We start from the raw sequence: 23,234 nt of genomic DNA on the forward strand, positions 1-23,234 counted from the left end.
AAGCTCAAAAATAAATAAATAAATAAATAAATAAATAAATAAATAAATAAATAAATGCAGGATTTCTGATTCATTTGCTTCACCTTGAACCCCTAGATCTATACCTGTTTGCTGTTGTTGTTTTGTTTTGAGACAGTGTCTCAAACAGCTACGGTTCGCCTTGAACGACGAATGAGCTTGAACTCCTAACCCTCCTGTTTCCATCACCTGAGCGCCAGGATTACAGGCATGTGCTACCTCATCCTCTTTATGGGGTGCTGGGAAGCAAACCCAGGGCCTTGTGAATGCTAGGCAAGCACTCTCCCAAGACCCCGAGTCCCGAGATCTAGTTAACAGAGGTAATAGCAGATGTGCGAACAAGTGAGTAAAGTTAGCCACTGCTTAATGGCGTCACTCAATAATAAAGCAACAGAACAGGGATGGGATGGAAGCACAGGTTCTCAACATGTTTTCTCTTGGTGTATGTGTGCCAAAAAAGTCTGAGAGGTTCCGGAGAGACAGAGGACTGAGTGGGGAACATAAGCATGACCCCTCAAAACAGCAGACTTTGATGACTTTACACTAGTGGCATCACTTCCTGGAGTCTACAATTTTAAAATATAAAACGGAAGCCACACACTTTCGGGGGTGATCTTGAAAATTAAGTTATTCTGGGAAGTATATCTGGTGCATACTGTTGTATAACAGTTTCCCCCAAAACTGAAACATTCCATCCCGCAGGAAGCTCCTTGAGCAGGAAGGTAAACAACTCCCAATAGCTTCAAGAAGTCCCTGAAACTCACCAGATTCACTAGGCCCCGCCCTGCCAGAGTAAACAATACAAGCTGAGCGCTCTCTTAGAATGCTTAGAATGAGAGGCTGAGCTGCCAAGACTCAGAGGATCCAGGCTGCAAAGTGGACTCCCAGGCGAGCTGCGGAGACTCTCAGATCAGACCAGCTGCCCAGAAGAGGTTTAAGACCAGTGACCTGGGAAGGACACTCTGCAACCTGCTGAGCCGCGTGCAGGCTGCGCGGTGTGCACCCGGTTCCCAGCTTTTGTGAGCTGCTCCCCATGCTGGGGCGGCCCTTGGTGACGCAGCTGTCTTTGAGTCACTTCTGTTCCTGTAAGTAACCCCAATAAAACTCACTGGCTCACCAAGCAGGGCTTTGGCCTGTTGTGGGCTCCCTATCTGAGGTTAGTAAATACGAGCTGCATCTCCCCAGGAAACATTTTTGTCAGAGGCAGCACCCCTCCACCTGGACAAACACCTTCAGCTTAGACGTGCTCAGCTCCGGAAGGAGGCAGGGACCCATGTGTCCCGTATTGGTCAACCCAGCCCGGAGCTCGGGGGTCAGCGGCCACACGCACTGTCCTGCACTCACCTTCAGGATTTTGATCTGGGTGGGATCGGTAGACCTAATGTAGAAGCTCTTCAGGTAGGGTTCAAACATACCCTGGCAAGAGAGAGCATTCCCAGGGGTCACCACCACAGCCCCAGACCTGCCTCTCCCCGCGGAGGCACCGAGACCCTTCAGGCTCCCCACTGTCACTCAAGTTCCCCACCTAAGCTCCAATTTCTCCTTTCTCATTAAGCATCCCCCCTCCACTCCTGGTTTGCATTTGGGGTCTTGCACACAGGGTAATTCCCGGTCTTTCCCTGCAATCCGATCCTGTTCTTCCCACCCCCACTCCCCCAGTTTCTGTCCGCAGAGCCCACAGGAGTCAGAGAAAGCCTTGACCCCATACTCACCCGGCGCTTGATGGACATGGTGGCCACGTTCTGAAGCACTACGTACTGCACCTCACTGTGGAGAGGATGGTCAGAGGTTTTGGAACCCCTCGGTTGGGGCCAGGGGCGGTGGGTCAGGGAACACAGGTTGGCCAAAGCGTTGGGAGGAAGGAAGCGGTGGGAGGAGAGTGGGATGGGGCGGCGGAGGGGGCGGGGCTTCCCGCACCTGTGGCTGCGCAGCAGGCGCACGAGCGCCTTGGCGATGACGCCCACCTCCGCCTTGGGCGCCAGGTGGAAGTAAAGCTGCGCCACCGCCATGACCACCGCGGCGCTGCGGCTCTGCAGCAGCGGCTTGGTGTTGCGCAGCAGCAGCCGGTGATCCGGGTCCATCACATAGGGCTTCCGAGCAGGCAGCGTCGCGGCGGCAGCCTCCTCCGATCCAGCGCCTTTGGCCTCGTCTTCTTCCGAGCCGTAGAAGGCCTTCTCGGGGTTCTCCTCCAGCAAGGACTCCTGGGAGAGACACGACCGGGTCTGTGGGCGCTTTTCCTGGGTGATCCCCTCCCTTCTCCCGCCCCTCCGCCTGACTGGGTCCTCGCTCTCACGTTCTGTGTAGGGCTCAGGAACTGTGTGCGCGCATAGCGCGTGAGCATGCTGATGATCACCACCTGGCCCCACTCCTCCACGTCAATAAGCAGGTTGCAGAGCTTCCGGTAGTTTTTGTGAATCAAGTCGATCCGCTCCGGACAGACCTCCTCAAAGGCCATCACTACGCTGCCCGCCACCAGCTGGTGGAGCAAGGCAAGAGGGTGTGGATGGGAAGGGCCGAGAGGACCAGCGACTGACTCTTTCCTCCCCACCACCATTTGTCCTGTCTTCCCATCCATGCACCCACCGTGGTCTTGTCTGCCAGAAGCTTCTCAATGACTTCTATCAGCTGGTCCTTCTGATCAGAGTCCAAACTGAGGGAGAAACAATTGCTGGGAATGTTTCTTTCTGTCCCCAGGCTCCAGGGCAGCTGCCCTAGCCGGGCTCACCTCCTCTGCGCGCGCGCCACACACACACACACACACACACGCGCGCGCGCGCGCGCGCTCATCAAAAGATGGGAGCCTCCACCTTGGGCCAGTATTTGTCAGATCCCTAAACTGTCTTACTCCAGGTGAGTAGCAGCCTGCAAGACCGTGGTTAGTTAAGTCAAGGGTGGGCTTGGAGCTTAACTACCAGGCTCCTGGAAGACAAAGGGCAAAGCTAGGGCACACCTGTAGAGTTTGGGGATGGCATGAGCAGCTGTTTTCCGAACATAGGGCGACATGTCCGAGGCAGCTTCCTTGATGGCTAGCATCATGATGGGCACGATAATGGGCACACGGATACTAGAGAGAACTCGGAGAGCACTGGCACGGATCAGCTGGTTGGGATCCTACGGGCAGAAGTGGAGACAAAGACCGGAGAGGGCGTTAGATTCCCCAATGAGAAGACCACACCCTTTTGGGAATCATTGTCACTGCCTCCTGCCACCAGATCTTGCTTCCCTGCCTCCTGACAGGGCTTAGCCTGTGTCTGGCACCTTGGTATTCTGTAACAGTGCCCTCTGAGACTGAAATATTCCATCCTGCAGGGAAGCCTCAGAGCTTCGAGGAGACCCTGAAACTGGCTGCATTCATTAGGCCCCTCCCTACCAGAGTAAACAATACAAGTCCCTCTCAGACTTGGCTGAGCTGCCAAGACTTTTGAGACCAGACCGGCTGCGGAGGGGGGCGGGAGGTAGCAGCCAGTCAGCTGCCTGGAAGGAGGTTAGACCAGAGTCTAAGGACACTCTGCAGCCTGTTGGGCTGCCTCTAAGCTGGGTAGTGTGCCAGGTTCCCAGCTTTTGTGAGCTGCTCCCGGTGCTGGCTAGGGTGGGCCTTGGTAATGCAGGCATCTCTGAGTCGTTTCTGCTCCTTGTAACACCAACAAAACTCACTGGTTCACCAAGGTGGACTTGGGTGGGGTCCATGCTTTGGTCCGTCATGGGCTCCCTATCTGAAGTGAGTGGGTGTGTGTGTCTGTCCCACCAGGGAAAGTTTTATTAAACCACAGTTGAGGCCACGAACTCGGACCGCCCAAACCCAACATACAAACAAGTGTGTCAAGAAGCAGCTTTGTTTCCGAAAGGGTGGAAAACTTCAGAACTTCCAAAGCCTCTCAAAGACTTCTCTTAGGAGCCAGCGTCTCTCTAGGCCTGCCGTGCCTGCCAGAGTTTACCTTGCCAACCTCTGCCCCAGTACCCTATCAAAAGTAGCCCTTCCCTGGTATTTAAAACCCACTTCTGTTAAGATGGCACCCCACACATGTCTAATAACCGCATGCACATCCCTGCTATGATCTTAGAACTTAGCACCAGCTTCCCACAGTGGCTGCAAACAAATAGTTCTCAATATGTGGGTCACAGCCCCTTTGGGGTCCAAAGACCCTTTCATAAGGGTCATATATCCGATATCCTGCATATCAGATATTTACATTACAAGCATAACAATAGAAAATTACAGTTATGAAGTAGCCATGAAAATAGTTTTATGGCTGGGGGGGTGTTAGCCCAAGGTGAGGAACTGTATTAAAGGGTCCCAGCATTAGGAAGCGTGAGAACCACTGCTGCAAACAGCCGCAAACAGCTGCAAACATCTGTAGAATGGTAGACAACCAGATTGCTAAAGCACTATGGGAAGACAAATGTTACCCTGATTTCTCAGGTGGAAAAGGAGCTCCACAAAACCAGGTGTGAAAATGATGGTAATCCCTGGCAAATTTCTGGAATTGATATTTAATGGTGTAGTTTAAAAGCATTTATTTGAAAAGCAGGATCCTGTATTTTTTTAGACAAATTGTATCATGTCAACCATTAAAACCTGGCTTCCTTTATTTTAACATTTCTTTTTCTTTTGGAAACGATCATAGGGACAAAAAAACACACCCATCTGTTTTCCTTTGGGGAGAGGTAGTTAGGCTGGTAGACCTTAGCACTGGGCTCTCGATTTCAGCAAGGCCTCCTGGGAGTCTTTCATAACACTTCCTGCATTGCCACTCTTGATGTAGACTGTGTAAATATTTTAGGAGCAGAATTTGGGCCTATTTTATCGCTGTATCACCACAGCTCTTTACACATGAAGGGTGTTAAATTTTTCCCCCTTGGTTTTAGGGTCAGATCCCTAAACTGTCTTACTCCAAGTGAGTAGCAGCCTGCAAGACCGTCTAAGCAAGATCTGTCTAAGCAAGACAGAAAAAAATACTGCTTGACTATACAGTTCCGTGGGTCCACAATGTAATTTATTAACAAAATACTGACAACCTAGAAAAACTATATGCCACACACTCCAAGCCAGTGCCCTGGTCCAAATAACCTTTCAGTACCTTAGAGGAAGATACCAATTGAGGGACAAAATTAATATCCGGAGCCTTGCACTGGGTGTGGCCATGGACACATGCAGTCCCATTACCACAGAAGCAGAGGCAGGACTGAACGTTTGAAGCCACAACTTAGCAAAGCGCTGTTCCCAAATAAAAGTAAAAAGGACTGAGGATGAGCTAGACAGCATTCTGTACATCTTTAGCCTCAGGACTCAAGAGACTGAAGGAGAACTAGGAGTTACAAGCTAGCCTGTACTACATAGCAAGTTCCACGCCAGTCCTGTCTCAAAATACCAAAAGAAAAGTGGAGCGGGGGCATTGGGCGGGAGGGAGGCTGAGGATGAAGCACAGTAGCAATATGCTTCTTTAACAAGTTAGAGGGCCTGGGTTTGATCTTCAGTACTGTGGCGGATCCTGGATTAGTGATGCTGTGAAATTAATTACATAAAACAGTGTTTCAGCCGGACACAGTAGCACACACCTATAATCCCAGCACTCGGGGAGGCAGAGGCAGGCAGATCTCTGAGTTCAAGGCCAGCCTGGTCTACAAAGAGTCCAGGACAGCCAAGGCTACACAGAGAAAGCCTGTCTCAAAAAAAAATAACAACAAAAAACCATAGTGTTTCGCAGGAAATCATCATTAACAAAACTGATAACCTGGGAAGACGAAGAGTCAGGAGGGTGGAAGAAGTCTAGGTTATCTGTTTGCCAACTGCAGGTTGAAAGAGAAGCGCCATAAGCAGAAAAACAAAAACAGAAACACGGCTGTAGGTGAGCCGATAAAAAGAGGACCTGGGCATACACAACAGTCGAAGCAGGCCCCCAAACCAGTAATCAAAAAAGAAGACTCCCATTTACAAAACACTATTACATAGTTTAGGAATGCACAACCCATCAGCAAGAGAAAAAACACGTGGGCCAGTGAGATGGCCGGAGGGTTAAAGCACTCGCCACCAGACCTGATTCTCCTGGGTTTGGTCGCTGGGATCCACGTGGCAGGAGATCTCCTCACCTCCACATGTGCCTCGCACACGAAAAGCAAATAAAGAAATGCAGTTTTCACACAGGATAAACATACTCATATGAAAAGTAGGGGAGACAGCAGGACACTTGGGCTGTGTGTTAAATGGTGCTTGTGCCGGGCACAGCATGGCATTCACTAGGCCTTCAATGGGCATGGAATCTTCATTTGTGGTTCTGGTGACTGAACCCAGGGCCTTGCCTATACATAAAACAATTTTTTTTTAATTATAGTACAGAGGTTTCAAATAATGTAATGATTAAGAAGCAAACAGGAGGGCTCCGTGCCTTAAGATAGGGCAAGGGTGTGCCTTCTGGCTTTAGGAAGGAGTGTGGTCCCTATCACTGGACATGTGTCAGAGATGCTCAACAACAAAGAACAACAAAGCCTTCTAGGCCACTGACCTTAGGAGAGATCTATTAGCTGCCTCTTGTTTTTAGAATAATGATTTATTGGAATATAACTATATCCATTTCTTTAACTACTATTTGAACATTTTACAGTTTGCTGACAACTGTTCTAGAAGTTGTTTGGGTTTTTCTTTTTCTTTCTTTCTTGGGGGTACAGATGAGCTGCAGGTTTTTTTTTTTCCCAAGGGCAGGGAGAAGGAGAAGATTGTAGAAACTACAAGAAAATGCAAAACCTGCACTATAATTCCAGAGTAGCCTTTATAAAATAATTTAACCTTGATTCCCAACAAAAGACTGCCTACCCATCTGAAATGGAGCCCACGGGTTTGATTCATAAGGCCAGTCTAGTGTTTGTATGACATAAAGACTCACACTATTTACTAATTAATATATAGAAAAGTAACCATGCTTCCTACCCTTGCCTGAGAACGGACCGCCCAGCCCTGCCACCAGCCAGCGGATTAAAGCAGAGCTGAGACCCGGAGAACAGCAGTCAGTTCTCAGCAACCTACAGACAGAACTGTGGGGCTAGGAAAGGATATATTGTACCCCTAGAGCCCCTCTGAGAGAAATCTGAACTGTAGGAAGAAAGGCCATTAGAAGTCACAGTTGGAGCTTTAAAAAGAAAGTGCGCAATGGAGGGAGAGAGGAGGCTGCTTGGACACTCCCTGGAAGAATCTGACACTAACCGGCACAGAACCCAGTGGAGACTTGGGCATGAGTGCAACTCTAGGCCCCTATACAGAAGGAAGTGAACAAAACAAAACAGAGGGGGAAATAGTCACAGCTTAAATAGTGAGGGGCTTTCAGCCTTCTAAAGGACGTGTATCTTCCCACTGTCCCTCCATTTAGGTGATTTCAATGTCTGTCTGGCTCAGATTTCATTTTGCAGGAATAGATGTGATCTGGGAACTTAAAGGGTGCTTGTTTTTTTTAATACTCTGCATCTAAGACATGACAGTAACCTCCTGTGCTAAAAAAGAAGGAAGACCAATTCTTTTCTATTCTGGAGTCACCAGCCATACAGAAGGTATAGAGAATGGAATTCCCAGAGTCGGTTGTGACAGGTGTTGTCTTCTGCAGTGACCTTAGCAGCCAGCCTCCCAGGGGAGAACAAACTGCTGCATGAGAAACTGGTTCTCAGCAAAACCTCCCTAGCAGGTGTCAAAACAGTTCTTCAAGTCACTGATGGCTAGAGGTACCAGGGCCAGGAGGGTCTGTGACAGCCAAGGCTCTACTGCCCAAGGTGAAAGACCGCCTATCATCAGAATTCTTCCCAAGGGACTGACATGTGCCTGCAATGGGTCACAGGTCATATCTTTTTATCAGTAGATGTGAGGACTGAGAGTCTCCACTCTGTGGGTCTCAAATGATTGGTACTGCAGGCAGCCTGCTGTTACAAAAGAAAAAAAAAAAAAAAAGGCTTCCCTAGAACCTAACTTGAGATGTAATCCCTACCCTGAGATATTACGACCAGCTTTGACTATGTGGGGCCTTTAAGAAGTGACTGAGTCAGGAGGGCTCTGGATGGATGGATTAATGGCTGGAGAGTGGCTCTGCCTCTTGTATGTGTCCCTCTCACCATGGGATACCATGTGCCACCTTGGGACTCTGGAGAACAAAAAAGCCCTCACCAGATGTGGCCTCCTCCTGGCCTTGGACCATCCAGCTTCCAGGACTGTGAGAAGAATAAACTTAATCTTTACAAATTATCCAGTCTATTACCCAACTGTAGCCAGAGAAACTGGAACAAGACAGAGCTTTACTACAGGTATCTCAGGTGGAATGATTTGGGCTCTGGACACCCACTTTCTCAATTTCTTTTCTTTCATTCTCTCTCTCTCTTTCTTTCGTTCCTTTTTCTCTTTCTCTCGCTCTTCTCTCTCCTTCCTTCCTTCCTTCCTTCCTTCCTCCCTCCCTCCCTCCTCCCCTCCCTTCCTTCTTTCTTTCTTTCCAGACAGGGTTGCTCTGTGTAGTCCTGGAACATACTTTGTAGACCAGGCTGGCCTCAAACTCAAAGCGATTCTGCTCTCTGAGTGCTGGGAGTAAAGGCGTGCGCCTCCACTCCCCTGCCTCTCAAGTTTTTCCTGAGCCTGGGTTCTACCTGCTGAGGCCTCACTGGTCCTCTACTCTCCTCTGAACCTGACCTTCCCAACTTCTGCAGGTAGGAAGAGGTCTCCAGAGCCTGCAATATTCATGGCTTCTGCCTGGACCCACTTCCCCTTCCCTACACAGTTCCTGTGAGGCCCAGGGCCCATGCAGACCTCTGACCTTTAGGCCGCGTTGGAAGGTAGAGATGGACAGCAGGGCTAGGTCTTGCTGCTCCTCGGCATATCGGACCAGGTACACATAGACGAGCTTCTTCACCTAGGGGAGAGCAGGGGTCTTGGAAGGTTCCCTAGCAGGGAGAGGCATCCTGGGATGCCATCACCACCCCCCCAAGCAGCTGTGGTTTATGGGGTCAAGTTCTTCCCGTAGGGGACAGGAGCCTTGAGTGTGTTCCCAGTCCTCTGCCCTGACTCTGTCCAGTTCAGGGACATAAGGACAGTGTCTTCTGGATCAGGGACAGTTTGCACAGGGCAAGTCCCCAAGGGTAGAACGGTGTCCTTCCTTGCGCTCAGACCAGCTTGAGTTCAGTCCCGGGCTGGGGTTGGAGATTGTTACCAAGCAATGCCCACCTCTATGTTCTTACAGGCCACATTCTTCACCACGGCAGGGAACAGGTCAGAGGCGTTCTTCCCTCGGGCGATCATCTGGGTATTGGGGTCAAATAGGGAAAGAAGTGGGAGGAGGAAGAGCACTGATTAAGGCAAAGCCGGGCCCATACCCAGGGTCACTGTTTGTGGACACTCAGGCCTGTCACGCATGGGAAGCCCCTCTTACCGCCACAATCCTCTTCATGGCCTCCAGCTTGAGGGAATCCTTGTTGGTGTCCAGCATCTCTTTCAGGTCATCATGCCTGGTGGGAGGTACAGAAGGTCAGATGAGGAATGGGGGAGGGGCGTGGATCACCCAGGTCCAGGCGGGACTCAGGCCAAGTGTGGTCTAGAGAGGAAGCCAGAGCCAGAGGGCTGTGGGGGGAGGGAGTGGAAATGGGTAAGGTACAGATTAGGGTTTCAGGAGAAACATGTGGGCCAGCCACTATTATGGGCTGGATTGTGTACCCAGCCAAAAGAAAGGATGTTGAAGTCCTCGCCCTCTGGTGCCTCAGAAGTTTATGAAATATATTTGTCAAGGATGTGAGCTTAAAGAGATGGCACAGTTGGCAAAGTGTGTACCCCAGAAGCATAGGTGCCTGAGTTCAAGCTCCAGCACCTACACAAAGCTCAGCGAAGTGGAAAGTGCTTGTAATCCCAGCATGGGCGAGATGAAGACAGGAAGATCCCTGGGGCTCACTGACCAGTCAGCCTAGGCTGATGTGTGAGCTCCAGGTCCCAGTGAGAGACTCTCTCACTCTCTCTCTCTCTCTCACACAGACACACACACACAGACACACACACACACAGACACACACACACACACACATCTGTATCCCATACACATATAAAGATGGAATTGCAGATGTTTCTTGATATAATGACATTACATCTCCATAAACACAGTATAAAATGAACATATCAAGATGAAAATACATTTACTACACTTCAACTACCAAATATCACAGGGTGGCCTGGCCCAGCTTCAGTGTGCCCAGGAGCCTTGTATTAACTGATAGATGGTCACAGTCTCACGCTATCACACTGTGCATTGCTAGCCTGGGAAAGGACAACACTCAAAGTACTTTCCATGGAATGCACACCACTTTCAGAGCACCATAAAGTCAAGACTCACAGGTCGAACCATCATTAAGTTAGCAGAATGAAGCCGTACCATAGTTGGGTGATTCCTAACCCAATATGTCTCTTTGTTTGTTTGCTAGATCAACCTAAGACAGATCTTGCCATATAGCCCAAGATGGACTTTTCCCTCAGCTTGATGATTCTCCTGTCTCAGCTGCTGGAGTGCTAAGATCACTAGCATGTGCCATACCACCCAGATCTTCAAAGAGACAGAGAGTCACAAAGAGAGCACTGAAAAGACACAGGACTGAAGATTTTCATCTGCAAGCCGAGAACCATCAATGACTCAATGACTGCCAGCAAGCCTCCGGGATTTAGGAAGGGTTCCCCTCTGGGTTTCTCAGGGCACTCGACCTTGGTAACACCTTGATTTCTAACTTTTGGTCTTCTGAGCCATGAGACAGGAAGTTTCTATTCTGGGGTCTGAAGATGAGGCTTGGCTGTCAGCGTGCTTGCTTAGCTGCTCAAGGCCCTTGGGTTTGATCCCCACATTAGTCAGGGATGCTGGCATACCCCAGGGCCCAGAAGTGGGGGATAGGAGGGTCAGGAGACCTTTCCAAAAAAGTAACCCTGCTTGTGGTTCTTTGTTACACCAACCATAGAAAACTAAGACAGCCGGCATGCTGGTGCACACCTTGAATTCTCACTCAGGAGGCAGAGGCAAGTGGATCTCTATGAGTTTCAGGCCAGCCACAGCTACAAAGTGAGACCCCTGTCTCAAAAACCAAACCAAACCAAACCACAAAAAACTCAGAGAGCCCAGACTGTAGTGGCTATTTCTTAAGAAATGCTCCTTCCTGAAGGTAAGCTCCTTAAAACTCGGGAAGTAAACCCTGCAAGGTGACTCACACCTGTAATCCCAGCAGAGGGAGAGGCAGAGGCGGGAAGACCTCCGTGAGTTCAAGGCCAGCCTGGTCTACAAAGAGAGTCCAGGAGAGCCAAGGCCACACAGAGAAACCCTGTATGGGGAGAAAAAAAAATTGAGGAAGTAAATGAAACTTTCAAGATCAGGAAATAAAGCAAGACTCCCCAAAGTACGCAGGTCCCTCCCCCAAAATACACAGTGGTAACCACCTTGGAGAGAGGAGCAGCTTCCACAGGCCTAACCAAAGCATGCAGGGAGCTCCAGCCATGCCGCTTTTGTGAGCTGTCACCCACACGGGGGTGGGCTTTTCCGTGATGCAGCCAGCTGCCTCTGAGTCGCCCATGCTCCTGGAATTCCCTGGTTCGCTGGGCTGAACTTAGGTAGAACTGTTTCTTTGGTCTGTAACTCCTGCCACATCTGGGGTGAATCTAGGTCCAGTGCTCCCAAATGCAGCCCCAGTTATCAGTTACTTGGGGGTACCGAGCTGAGGTGTGGGCAGAGCACAGACTATTTGGCTGGGCTTTGGCAGTACCCAGTGTTCATATTTTGAAACACAACCTGCTCCTGGGTTACCCAGAAACTTATGATGTCATCATGTGTCACCCGCCAGGTGGCCACACCTGAAAGGGGTGGTTACCTTGCCCCTTAAAGGGCCAACCCCGACATGTGGTCTCTCTCTCTTACTCTCTCTTGCTTTCTCTCTTACACTTTTACACTCTCTTTCTCCCCCCCCCCCTCTCTCTCTCTCTCTCTCTCTCTCTCTCTCTCTCGGCACCCCCCTTTCCCTTTCTCTCTCCCCACCATGTCCTGCTCCCCCTTCCTCCATACCCTCCTAATAAACCTCTTGCAGAGAATATCGGTTGACCAGCCTCATGCTTTTTTTAATAACATTACATTGGTGCTTTTTTAATAACATTACACCCAGAGTCTTGGAAGCTGACAGAGATGGGCCCCAGCTTTCCCAACGTTAAGTGTGAGCTTCTGTAATCAACCCCCCATAATACACTCCATGATTAACTTCACATACAAGTACCTCTCACATGTACCATACACGCTTCCACCTATATACCACAGAGATGGAATCATATCCCACATGCATCCATCATAGACACAGATAATCACATGCATGAAACTGCAGACACCTACCCACAAGCCCCAGAGAAACACAGACTCACAGAACCACATACAAACAATACAGCATATGTCCACAGAAGCACTCTCAATGCATAAAACCCCAGACACGCCACACCTAAATATATGCCAGACACCTCTCCACACACTCCCCAACACCGTCCACAGACTGTCCATACACACCCCACTCAGGTCCATACCTCTTACACACACAACCTTAACAAAGTTGGTGCTCTTTCAGGCTCATTCACCAAGATGGCCAGGGGACTTCAAGACAGATGACCTCTGACTGCCTGAGAGCCCAACTTGGTGGGTGGTAGGGTAAGGCAATGGCCTGCAGAGGACATAGCAGCCTCTGGGTGTTTCTCAGAAGCTGCTTCACACCTGGGTGTCCTTGCCACACCTAAAATGTCTCGGGCCCCTGTCAAATGCACACACCCGGGCACCCCACCCACAAAATGCTTTTCAGGCTCTGGATGGAAAGGAGGGACACTGGGTTTGAAACAGAGCAGGTAAAATTGATCTTCAAATGCCCATAAACCAGACCAGACCTCTTGGGGTGAGATGGCCTTGTCCCCTTTCCCTCCTGAGGGCCTCATCCCTCTTTTGTTCCACTATTCCCACTGGCTTCAAGCTCCCAGGAGGCAGAGGAAGAGAGAGGTATAAAACAATGCTCTGAGATCATGAAATATTCATCTCCTAGTCAGATCCCTTTACCTTGTACTCATTCTGACCTGACCCTTGACCTGCTCTGGATTAGCAGACTCTCCCAGATGGGTCCTAGAGCCCCCAAGGTGTGTCAAAAATGACTGTGGGATCAGACACATCTCTCCTACACAGTGGCCACTGGGCTCCCTCCCCACGCTGCAGTCTGCAACCCAGAGAGACTGGCAGACCCAGGACTGTGGGTTTTGGTTGGTTTGGCTTGTTTTTGTCCCCACATTTTATCCTGACCCACTCCAGAAAGGGCTTGGAGTCAAGGTGGGACCTCAAGCCCTGAATATTTCACCATCTCCCTTCCCTCAGTTTACAGGGAGTTAAGCTTATATCCCTTGGCTATGCTCTTAGCCCTCAGGTGTCCTGTGACCTCTACCTGTAGCCCCTCAAGCCTGGACCCAGAAGCACCTAATGCTCCCTACCTGAGCTGAAACATGAAAGAGCCGAGCTAAAAGCAGCAACCACCCATCCGCTGACCTTCTTGTCTTTCTTGGGGTAGAAATGGGATGTTCCCTCTGTACCTTAGTGGCTGGCTCTGGGTCTGGCCTTGGCCAACCTCAGGGCAAGGTCCTCCTTCTACTGAAGTTTCTGGGGTTGTGTCTTCCTCGGGGGCCTGCAGCCATCGAAGCTCCTCAGGCTTCAGGGCCTGGTACCAAGGTGGAGGCCCACCTTCAGGGCCTAGCACAGGACTGGAAGCCTCCTCTGGATCAGCCCCTTTGGCCCCTGGCCTCACCACAGTCCCTGGGAGCTGCAGGAATCGCTGCATCTGGCATCAGGTCCAGCTCCAGGAGAGCACTGAGCCAGCCAGCAGCGGGGCTGCTTGTCACTGCCCACCGCCACCAGAAGGCCCGCCCCAACTGGGTAACTAGACACTGGCCAGCTGGGAGGCTCCGCTTTCCTTCTCAACTCTCAGAACTAAAGGCTCAAGAGTTACAGATGGCTGGGGACAGGAACTGAGCTCACCCCGGTCTCCGGGCAGGTGAGAGGGTCTGGGAAAAAAAAAATTTTTTCCCACTCCAAATCTCATAGGCACAATTGAACCCTAACTTTTCTCAGAACTGTGTCTCCCTCCTCCCTAGAAATCTCACACATCCCCGCTCACTCCGGCCTGGCTTCTTGATCAGTCCTTCCACAGCCAGTTTGTGTAGTTAGTCTTGACTGTCAGTTTGCAGGGTACGGAATTACAAACAAAAACAAACCTGCAGGCTTGTTGTGAGAGATATTTATGTTGGTCTAATAAAGTTGGGAAGACCCACCCTAGGGGTGGGTGCCAGCATCCCATGACCTGGGTGCCCTGACTAAATAAAAAGGAAAGGCGGGGGCCTGTGGAAACGGCTTAGCCGTTAGGAGTGCTGGCTGTTCTTCCAGAGGACCCACATGGCTGCTCACAGTTATCCATAACTAGTTCCAGGGGATCAGACAAGCTCTTCTGGCCTGCACAGGCACAGGTACAACAGGGTGCACAGACAGCGTGTGAGCAAAACACCCAATCACATAAAGCAAAGACAAGAGAACATGAAGCCTCATCCTCTTGGCTTCATAACTGAGGATGCCCTGTGCACAGCTGCCTCAAACTTTTGCTATCACCTTTCTCCACCATGATGGATATCCTCACAATAAACTCTCCCCTAAGATTGCTTTTGTCAGATAGTTCATCAAACAATAGAAAAGGAAGCCCTTCAGTCCACTTTGCCTCCCCTGGTCTAGGTTGGGACATATTAAACATTTTCCACTTAGCACCGCTCTGCACCTGAGGATTTTTTTTTAACATGATCTCGTGTGTGCAGGTTTATAAAAGAGAATACGTATCAAGCATTTACAGGAAATAAATTAAAAAATTTATTTTAAAACAATTCTTTGGGGCTGAAGAGATGACTCAGCGATTAGGAGTGTCTACGTAAAAGACAAGTTCATATTCCAGCACCAAAGGAAAGGGCAGCCCATGGCCCTGGGCACACATAGAACCCAGCACTGAGGGGCACGGAGGGAGCAGAATCTCTGGGGTGTGGCTGGCTGCCAGCCTAGAAGAGCGTGGCGAGCACCAGGTTCAGCGGGAGTTCCTGCATCAAAGGAACAAGGCAGGGTGACAGCGGGGGATATCCTCCTGTAGCCTGTGGCATGCTGGCCCTCTCACACACGCGAACATATATCACACACACACACACACACACACACACACACACACTTTACACACATTCCCACACTCACACATGCACCTAGAAATAATTAAAACACTGCAGAGCAGTTACTTAGTACACATACAATTTTACCATTCAGGACCAAAGCAAATTTGCATAGAAATGCGAAAGATTGGGTTTGTTCCAGAGATATACTAATCTGATGCATGCAGAGGAATGATGGTAGGGCAGCACTCAAAGTCTCTGTTTCTGTAATGAAACCATTATGTTTCCGCTGGAGCAGACGCTTCTGCGGGCACAGTTGAGAGCGCTGCAGTTCATGGCATGCCAGTCTCCAGGACTGGTTTCCCATGCGCATCAAGGTGTGCCAGGCAGTGTCGGTGTTTGCTGTGATATGTTCAGCATCACAACTATGCAGCGTGGGTCAGAAACACCCGAATTCTAGTACGTGTTTGATTTTGAATTAATTCTCAGTTTTCTTGTGTGTCCAGGAGTCCTTTCCTGTTACCAAACTTTTTGCGAACGGTACGTTCAGTTAGCAGCAGACCCAGATGGGACCCACAGTTTTAAGCAACTTTGGCATAGACCATTCCCCACGCCCTGCCAGTCAACTCTAACGCCTCCTTCCCTTGCCTCTTGCTCAACCCAGGTCACTGTCAAGCTTCACGGTACAGCCTGAGACTCCTCTCACGTACAACTCTTGCTCTCCTTAGTGCTCTGGAATGTAGGGAATGTAAGTGAAGTATGCTTGTTTTGCTTATTTATTTGTAGCCCTGGCTTGTAAATGAAATATACTTTTGTCTGTTTGTGGCCACTTGCTATGTAGACCGGGTTGGTCCCGAACTCAAAGAAGTCTGCTTGCTTCTGCCTCCTGGGCACTGAGATGAAAGGTACGCTCCACTGCACCCAGCAGCGCCATCTTGTCTGCCAATGGGAGTTTTTACTAAATGTCGCACAGGGTCAGCACAGTCCACATCTCCCTTGTCTCAGGGTTACTCCTCCCGGCAGAGGCCTGCCCGCCCTAGGAGCTGGGAATTCCGGACAGATTAAGATCCAAGCCTGTGCTCACAGCGGTGTCCTGTCCCCAAAAGTTATGCTTTGCTTATCGTTGCCCTGCTTTTAAGGGCTTCCTGCTGTTCACATAAGAGACAGGAGTTCAGATCCCAGCACCCATGTAAAAGGCAGCCAATGGTCCTGTCCACACCTATAACCCCGGCACTGGGGGGGCATGGCAAGACCATACAGAGTGAGGAACAGGACCACCCTGTCGTTAGTAATAAAGATCCGGTGGGGCTCCCACTAGGAATTTGCTTATCCCTCGTGTTTTGGATTGTGTGCTCATTTCCCCGAAACCCCAGACCCATTCCTAACGTGAGAAAACGGAACATGGCCTCACACTCTCCTCCTGACCCTTGAATTGTCACCGTTTCATTCTCGAGACCTGTCGGCTCCTGTTCACAGCTGTGTTACACGGTAGGCCTTTAATAAATGTTTGTGCTGCTGAATCTATGAACAAATAAATGAATGAGTCAAAGGTAAGGGTCTGAACCATAACCAAATCAGGTGGAGCTGAATCATAGGCAATGTGGGGCCTTGGGGGGAGTTGGGGGGGCAGGAGTGAGAAGGAGGTGGGAGATGGAGAAATGAATTTATAGGAGGAGCCAGTTTCTCAGTCTACACCCAGGGCCTGTTTCCTAGAGTGGACCAAACTCAAACTACAGTTCACCAATTCAGACCCCTCCCCCACAGTGTTGGGTTTGGGGGTTTTGTTTTGGTTTCTCCTTGAGCCTACCCTTTTCCCCCAAATAAAAGGCTGAAAAAGAGGAAAGACCCCGCCGCTGTTCCTTGAGAACCCCACCTTCCTGGATGGCCCCTCCCCCACCAGCCTCGGGTCCCCCTCCGCTGCCCAAGGCCAAGTGGCTTGGCTTCGGGAACCCAGAGGAGCGCGCAGGGCGGGTCCGCAGCCTCCCGAGCGCTGTCCATGGTGCCTGGGCGTCAGGCGCAACGCGGCCGCCGCTACGCTAGCTCACCGCTTGTAGTCGGAGGAGAAGATACCGCCGCTCGCCGGATCGTGGCCATATTCGGGCTCGCCGGGGCCGGCCGAGCCGCCCTTGTCTTCGCTGTAGGCGGGAGCGGCCGACATAGGTGCGCGCTGCGGGGTGGCTTTGCGGCCGGGCTGGGCTGGGGCCGAGGAAGGGGGCGCACGCCGGCTCGCCGGCTCTGCAGAGCTGCAATCTGCGCGGCGGAGGCTGCGCGGATTCAGCAATCAGGGCCCCGCGCTGAGGTTCTTAAAGGCACCGGCACCGCCCGCGGAGTGCAGGGACTGGGGTAAGCGGACAGGGGAAGGAGAGGGAGCGCCTGCCCCGCCCAAATCATTCAGAACTCCTGGGACCCATGCCTCCACACTTAAAGCAACTGCAAGCATCTAGGGGTCCGACAGTGAACGAGCCGCTGAGCCTCTGGAGGGGTGCGGACCTCCAGCCACTCCCTTCCTCCATCACCTGACCTTCAGGGGCCCGCCCACCCGGCAGCGAGGGAAAAGGGTGGGACGCGGAAAGAAGGCCATGCTCGCAGGCGTGGGTTGGACCACCGGCCTTAGAGATTTAGGGATAGTGCCTTTCAGGCCTCCTTTTTCACACAGTCTAAATCCCTCTGAGGGCAGCCATCCTTCTAGAAGGGAAGCATTATCAGCTTCCTGAAGAAGTGGAATTTAAGGGCAGACTGACCCAAGAAGCAAGTACTAAGGGCATTCTGGGAGCAGAGCAGCTCTAGGTGGAGCAGAGACAACCTCTGACATCATAATTTCATTTGGGAAAATACTTTAATGAGCCTTTCTGAAGCCTCTTCTGGCCCACTCGGGAGGGCCCAAGGTCACCTTAATCCTCAGTTAGGTTGATGTCCATTGGCATCTAGGACGGAAGGGAGAAGGAGCAGGGTGAGTTAGGGTCTCATGAAATCTCCAGGCCTCCAGGACTCTGTGGCTCCTCAAGACCCAAAGGAGGGAAACACAGTCGGAGAGAAGGAAGGGAGGGAGGTCGTAGGTCTGGATTAAAGAAAGAGCCCTGAACTAGGCTGATGTGTGAGTTGTAGACCTCGGGCTAGAGTTTGGGACATGAAATTGAGTGGCTTGGAGAATGGAAGAGTCCCCAAGGGCTGAGTCTTGATTTGTTGACCAGGATTCCCCAAGTCTCCAAGATCAGAATTGGTGGGCTGTTTGAGAAAGGTGGACTCTGGGTCAGTAGAAAGTTCTACTGCAAGAAGAATGATGGAGTTGGACCAGCACCTGGGTTGGAGATTGGCTGTGTTCAGTAAATATGTCTGGCCAGGATCTAAGAACTGGGGCCTGAGGCCTACCTCCTGAGGGCTCAAAGGGTTTTCAGGGTGTGTAACTTCAACAAACAGGCATGCCTATCTATTTCTGGGGAGTTTTGGACTGCCAGAGGAGAGACCTTAAGTTTAGAGGAACCTGGTCTGGGTGCAGTGGGCAGGGGAACATCTGAATTTTTCTGGAGCAGGCTGGTTAGGTGCCTTTGTTAGCAGACTCAGGGGCCGTGATGGGATACGTGTTGGTAAAAGAGGGGTGCTTACTGTGTCCATGCCCAGCAGGTTCAGTGCAAAGTGCACGCAGTTGCTGCTCGTAGGGTGGTAGGGAGGAGGATCACCATTCATAGCTTCCTGCACGCGGTGCTCCAGCACTCGAAGGTCGACGCCACCGCGTCTGCGCAGCACACGCCAGAGCCTCCGGGAGCGCTGCAGAGCGCGGTGCCCCTGTTTGCACACCACACCTTCGCAGAAACCCAGAAGCGTTTGTAGTCCTTGGTCTCCAGAGGTCCTGCCTGTGGGGATGGCAGGCCCGCAGGCCGGGTGCAATCAGAGCTAGCTCAGGTGCTACTCCCTAGTCCACCTCAGCTTTGCCTCAAACTGAGGCCCCAGCGCCTGGCTGCCAGGCCTCTCTTCTCAGTCTTCAGAGGCCTGCACCTTCATCCCGGGTTTCACCCCAGCACAGTCAGGTGGTAGGCGGCCACATCTCTGTTTACTCACCCTCGAAGTGAATGATCTCTCCATGGCCGCAGTAAACACCCACGTGGGCCCCACACCACTGTGCCCTAGGGGACTGCAACTTGAACAGGAACAGGTCCCCAGGCTGAGGCTCCCCTTTTTCTAACTCCACCTCCTGGAAGTGCTGACCCATGACCGCCTCAGAGAAGAAGAACTTAAGGGTTCTGGACGCCCCTAACAGGTTCTAAGAGAAGAAACGTTGGCAACTGCACAGGCATAGCTGGGTCATTCCGCTCATCACAAATGGTAGACCCTGCTTTGAGTTCGGCCCTAGGCAGAAGTTCTTCACTGCTTTCCTCCCTGTCCTTAAGGGACTCCAGAGGCCTGGAAATCCCGGGCGTACACTGCCCTGAGCCACTAAAGACTCCGTAAATGTCCAGCAATTGGACTTCCTCTCCACCCACAGTATCCACTTATCCCCAAATCCTGCCACTCCTTTCACCCCCTCTCCCCCTGTTCCGGATCTCCTTCCTCGTCAGTCTTCCATGTTGCCATTCCTACAAGCAACCCTGGGCTCTGGGTGTACCTGGGTTGAGAAGTGGACCTGAAGAAACAGAAAAACTGCAGTGAGATCTGGGCCAGGGAGGATCTCTCCCAAGGCCAAGAACCTCAGCAGCAAAAGCGCATCTTTCGCTCCTTGCTACAGTCCTCAAGATCAGTAGAGTATCCTTATTTTCAGGAGGAGATTGAGGTACATCAAATCTCGATAATCTACGACCACATGACCCTCCTGTGTTCCATGTGCTAAATACCGCTGCATTTTTTTTTCTATAAGGAACTGAGAAATCCAGTTTATTTTCTTGTCCTTACTGGGAACAAAGGATGACTTCAGTGCCTGGGTTATATCTAAGCTTAGGTTTTGGGAGAGAGAGAAGGAGAGGAAGGGGAAGGTAGGACCCAGTGAGGCACTGCCGGAGGACATGAGAGCACCAAGTGAGCACCACCCCAGGGCTCTGGGTAGCTTTGGTGTCCTTTGGTCAGGGGGTCAGCCCCCTAACACCCACCAAAAAGGCAGGGAGTACCTTACTTCCAGCTTCCCTCTCATCCCATAACCCACTGGGTCACACAGAAGTCACAGCTATGGAAGAGGGTGGACTGTCTTAGCCCCTGTGGAGACAACTGCCACCGCCTGAAGAAGAGCCAAGAAGAGTCGAGGACTTCTGCTCCATTTACCTGAGATGTGAAACTCATCTAGGGAGAGAAAAAGCAACCATTACTATCTGCCACTTCACTTGTGTCCTCCTGCTCTGGCTGCTCAGTATCTGTGTGCTGTATATAAGTCTGCCCTCGCTGGCTGATCACAGGTTGAGTCAGTCTCTCTCTCTCTGCCCTCCAACTTCCTCATCTGTGAACTGGGAACCCCAAGGCTGGAGGGCTGGGCATCACCTGACTGTTGGGAAGCTCTGAGAGCTCTTTGTGATCAGTATAAGGCCAGAGGGCAGGGTTCTGTTTAGCTAAGGTCTGGTTGGCTCCTGAACTTGCACGTTTGCCTGAGCATGCACATTTGGGCACCAAGGGGAGAATACATCTTTCTCAGCTCAGAGGAGAAGAACAATGGGTCCCAAAGGCTGATGCCCTCCCTGTGACCCCTGCCTCACAGAGCAAAAGGAATCACCCAACTGGAAAGGCCAGACACTCCCTCAAATTTCCCACTGGGGGTGGGGCGTGGGCCGGGAAGCACTCTGGCTGCTGTCAGCTGGGTCCTTGCCCCTTCAAACAGGAATCCAGGTCCATTGCTGGTGTTCCACCCATAATGATAACAACACTCACTGCCAAAGGCTGTGTGAAGACCCCAGTTAGCCCTAACAATGTCACGGAGGTTCTACTGTAATTCTCATTTGGAAGAAGAGGAAAATGGTGCTTGGGGAGGTTGTTAAGGTTACATATAAAATACTGTAGACCAGTATTCAAATCTCTGATTGCTAGAACCTTTCGCATGGCATGTGGAACCCCCGCCTTCAGGCCCCCCACCAGGAAGTATTGACCCCTGCTTTCTTCTGGTGAGAGAAGCAGCTGCCCTCCTATTTAGCATTCATGTAGTAAAAGGGGAAAGAGCAACAGCCTGGAACCATCAGAGCCTGAGAGATAAGTATCCCATTTCCACACTCAGGCCTGACAGCACTGCCCACCCTGTTGGGGATTCAGGCGTGGAGGCCTGAGTCCTTCCTTCTGCCCTAGCTGTCAGAAATACAGCAGTGGCAGGAGTGTTCCTGTGACTGGCTTTGGTGTCACTGCTCCCAGCCAGGCACCTACACCTAAAACAAGGTCAGAGTGGAGGCCCAACTTTTCTGACAGTCCTTCCCCTTCCAGAGGTTTTAGTCATGGCGATCCCACCCTAATCTGAATCCACAGAGCAAGAAGCTTACCTTGCAGTGACCACTTCACTCCTTGTGAGACGTTCCCCTTCTGAGGAAAAGAGGACAAGTTGACCATGGATCTGGCAGATAAAGGGACTAACCAGGAAGTCCTGGGGCCAGCTTCGGAGCATCAGTGCCAGAGCCAATCTGACTGAGGCAGCAGTATTTCAGCTATGACCCTAGGGACAGGCAAGAAGCCAGAGCCTGAGGGCTGGGCCCCAGGTAGGTAGGTAAATGGTGCCTCCTTCCCCTCCTCCCATCTTGCAAGATCGGATATCTGATGGCGGTCACTTGCCTGCTTCTCTCAACAGCATTTCCTAACTCTTCAATGGGGCACTCAGTGCTTTATCTCCACCTTCCCTTGGTCAGAGAACAAGAGCTGGCTTTCAATCCCTATGACTTTATCGAGGTTTGCCTTATGGTCTGCTCTAGTGAACATGCTTTGGCTCCTTTGCAGTCGGATTTTTTGCAGGTTTGAGTGTAGTGTTCCGTAAGCATAAGGTCAAGGCAGCTGGCAATATTGGCCACATCACCTCGGACTATACTTTATTCTTTTTTTTTTTTCTACAGTTTTCTGTCAGCTAAGAGGGATGGCAAGGCTTCCTGCTATGTAGAGCTGCAGAATGGTCTCCCTTTCATTTCGTTAGATTTTGTTCTGTGAAGTTTGAGACTCTTACTGCATGTAGAAAATCTTATGATTGTTACATCTTTGGGTGAATTGATATTTATCATTACGAATGTCCCCCGATAGCTCTGCTAATGGTTGAGTTGAAGACTTTGTCTAATGTTATGTTTGCCAATTGCACCTGCCTTTTTTTTTTTTTAACTACTCCTTTACTTTCCTTTTCCCTGTTGACTTGCAGTCTGCTTGTGTCTTCACATTTGTTTTTGGTTGTGAGATGGGGTTTCACTTGTTGCTCAGGCTGCTCTCAACTCTGGGCTCAAGCAATCTTCTTGCCTGAGCCTCCTGAGTATCCGAGACCACAGTGTGCCTATCTTTATGTCATTGTATTTAAAATGCGTTCATAATAGAATACAATTGGGTCTTCCTTTTCACTCTATAGTTATTTAATGCAGTAATGCAGTAATTGATATTGTTAGACTTTGGTCTACCAAGTTATTTGCCCCCCCCCCCGCGTGTGTGTGTGTGTGTGTGTGTGTGTGTGTGTGTGTTTTCTTTTGTTCTACCTTCCTTGTCTCCTTTTGGTGTACTTGAATATTTTTTGGTAATTCATTTTAAGATGGGCATGGTAACACACACCTGTAATCCCAACACCCAGGAGGCTGAAGTAGGAGGATCTGAAAGTTTGAGATCAGCCTAGGCTACATGGTAAGTTCCAGACCAGCCAGGGTTATATAGCGAGACCCTGACTCAGACACATCCCATTTTAATTCTCTGCTGGCATTTAGCTTCAGTTCTTTGTCTTACATATTAATAAGTCTCTTTAGAGATTATAATGTAACTCGTTTTTAGGCTGTCCAGTTAGCGGAATTGGTTAGAGCATGGTGCTAAAAATAATCATTTTACACAAGCCATTTAATTCTAGAGCTTGTAGCTGCACACCCAGTGTAGAAGCCATCATTGCTGTGTCTGGTACCGCCAT

The 23,234-nt window shown here is 50.6% G+C and overlaps 2 protein-coding genes across 2 annotated transcripts in view; both read right to left on the reverse strand.

Moving 5' to 3' along the window:
- Ap3b2 (adaptor related protein complex 3 subunit beta 2) overlaps positions 1–17,676 on the reverse strand; it is a 30,209-nt gene extending 12,533 nt beyond the window's left edge. Inside the window, exons 1-10 of the mRNA XM_055623461.1 lie at positions 17,245–17,676; positions 9,408–9,483; positions 9,203–9,277; positions 8,796–8,891; positions 2,969–3,129; positions 2,602–2,668; positions 2,312–2,494; positions 1,936–2,219; positions 1,731–1,785; positions 1,363–1,434 (exon numbers count right to left, since the gene is read on the reverse strand). Of these exons, the coding sequence (XP_055479436.1) occupies positions 1,363–1,434; positions 1,731–1,785; positions 1,936–2,219; positions 2,312–2,494; positions 2,602–2,668; positions 2,969–3,129; positions 8,796–8,891; positions 9,203–9,277; positions 9,408–9,483; positions 17,245–17,357 (1,182 nt within the window). The 5' untranslated portion in view covers positions 17,358–17,676. The remainder of the gene's footprint in view (positions 1–1,362; positions 1,435–1,730; positions 1,786–1,935; positions 2,220–2,311; positions 2,495–2,601; positions 2,669–2,968; positions 3,130–8,795; positions 8,892–9,202; positions 9,278–9,407; positions 9,484–17,244) is intronic.
- Positions 17,481–23,234, reverse strand: LOC129688422 (uncharacterized). Its single transcript, XM_055623244.1, has 5 exons — positions 23,229–23,234; positions 19,256–19,457; positions 18,803–19,050; positions 17,721–17,909; positions 17,481–17,537 (listed from the first exon to the last, which is right to left on the reverse strand). Exons 1-5 carry the CDS (start codon positions 23,232–23,234, stop codon positions 17,481–17,483), a joined length of 702 nt encoding a protein of 233 aa, XP_055479219.1.

The sequence above is a fragment of the Psammomys obesus genome, unplaced genomic scaffold (assembly GCF_907164565.1).
Source record: "Psammomys obesus unplaced genomic scaffold, mPsaObe1.curated_primary_1811, whole genome shotgun sequence".
NCBI lineage: Eukaryota > Metazoa > Chordata > Mammalia > Rodentia > Muridae > Psammomys > Psammomys obesus.

Coding starts and splice junctions, on each gene's coding strand:
- LOC129688422 (XM_055623244.1), bottom strand. Junction 17,910..18,802: donor ACCTGCTGGGCATGGACACA/GTAAGCACCCCT, acceptor CCACTTCTTCAG/GAAGCTGATAATGCTTCCCT. Junction 17,538..17,720: donor GGGTGGGCGGGCCCCTGAAG/GTCAGGTGATGG, acceptor CGCTTACCCCAG/TCCCTGCACTCCGCGGGCGG.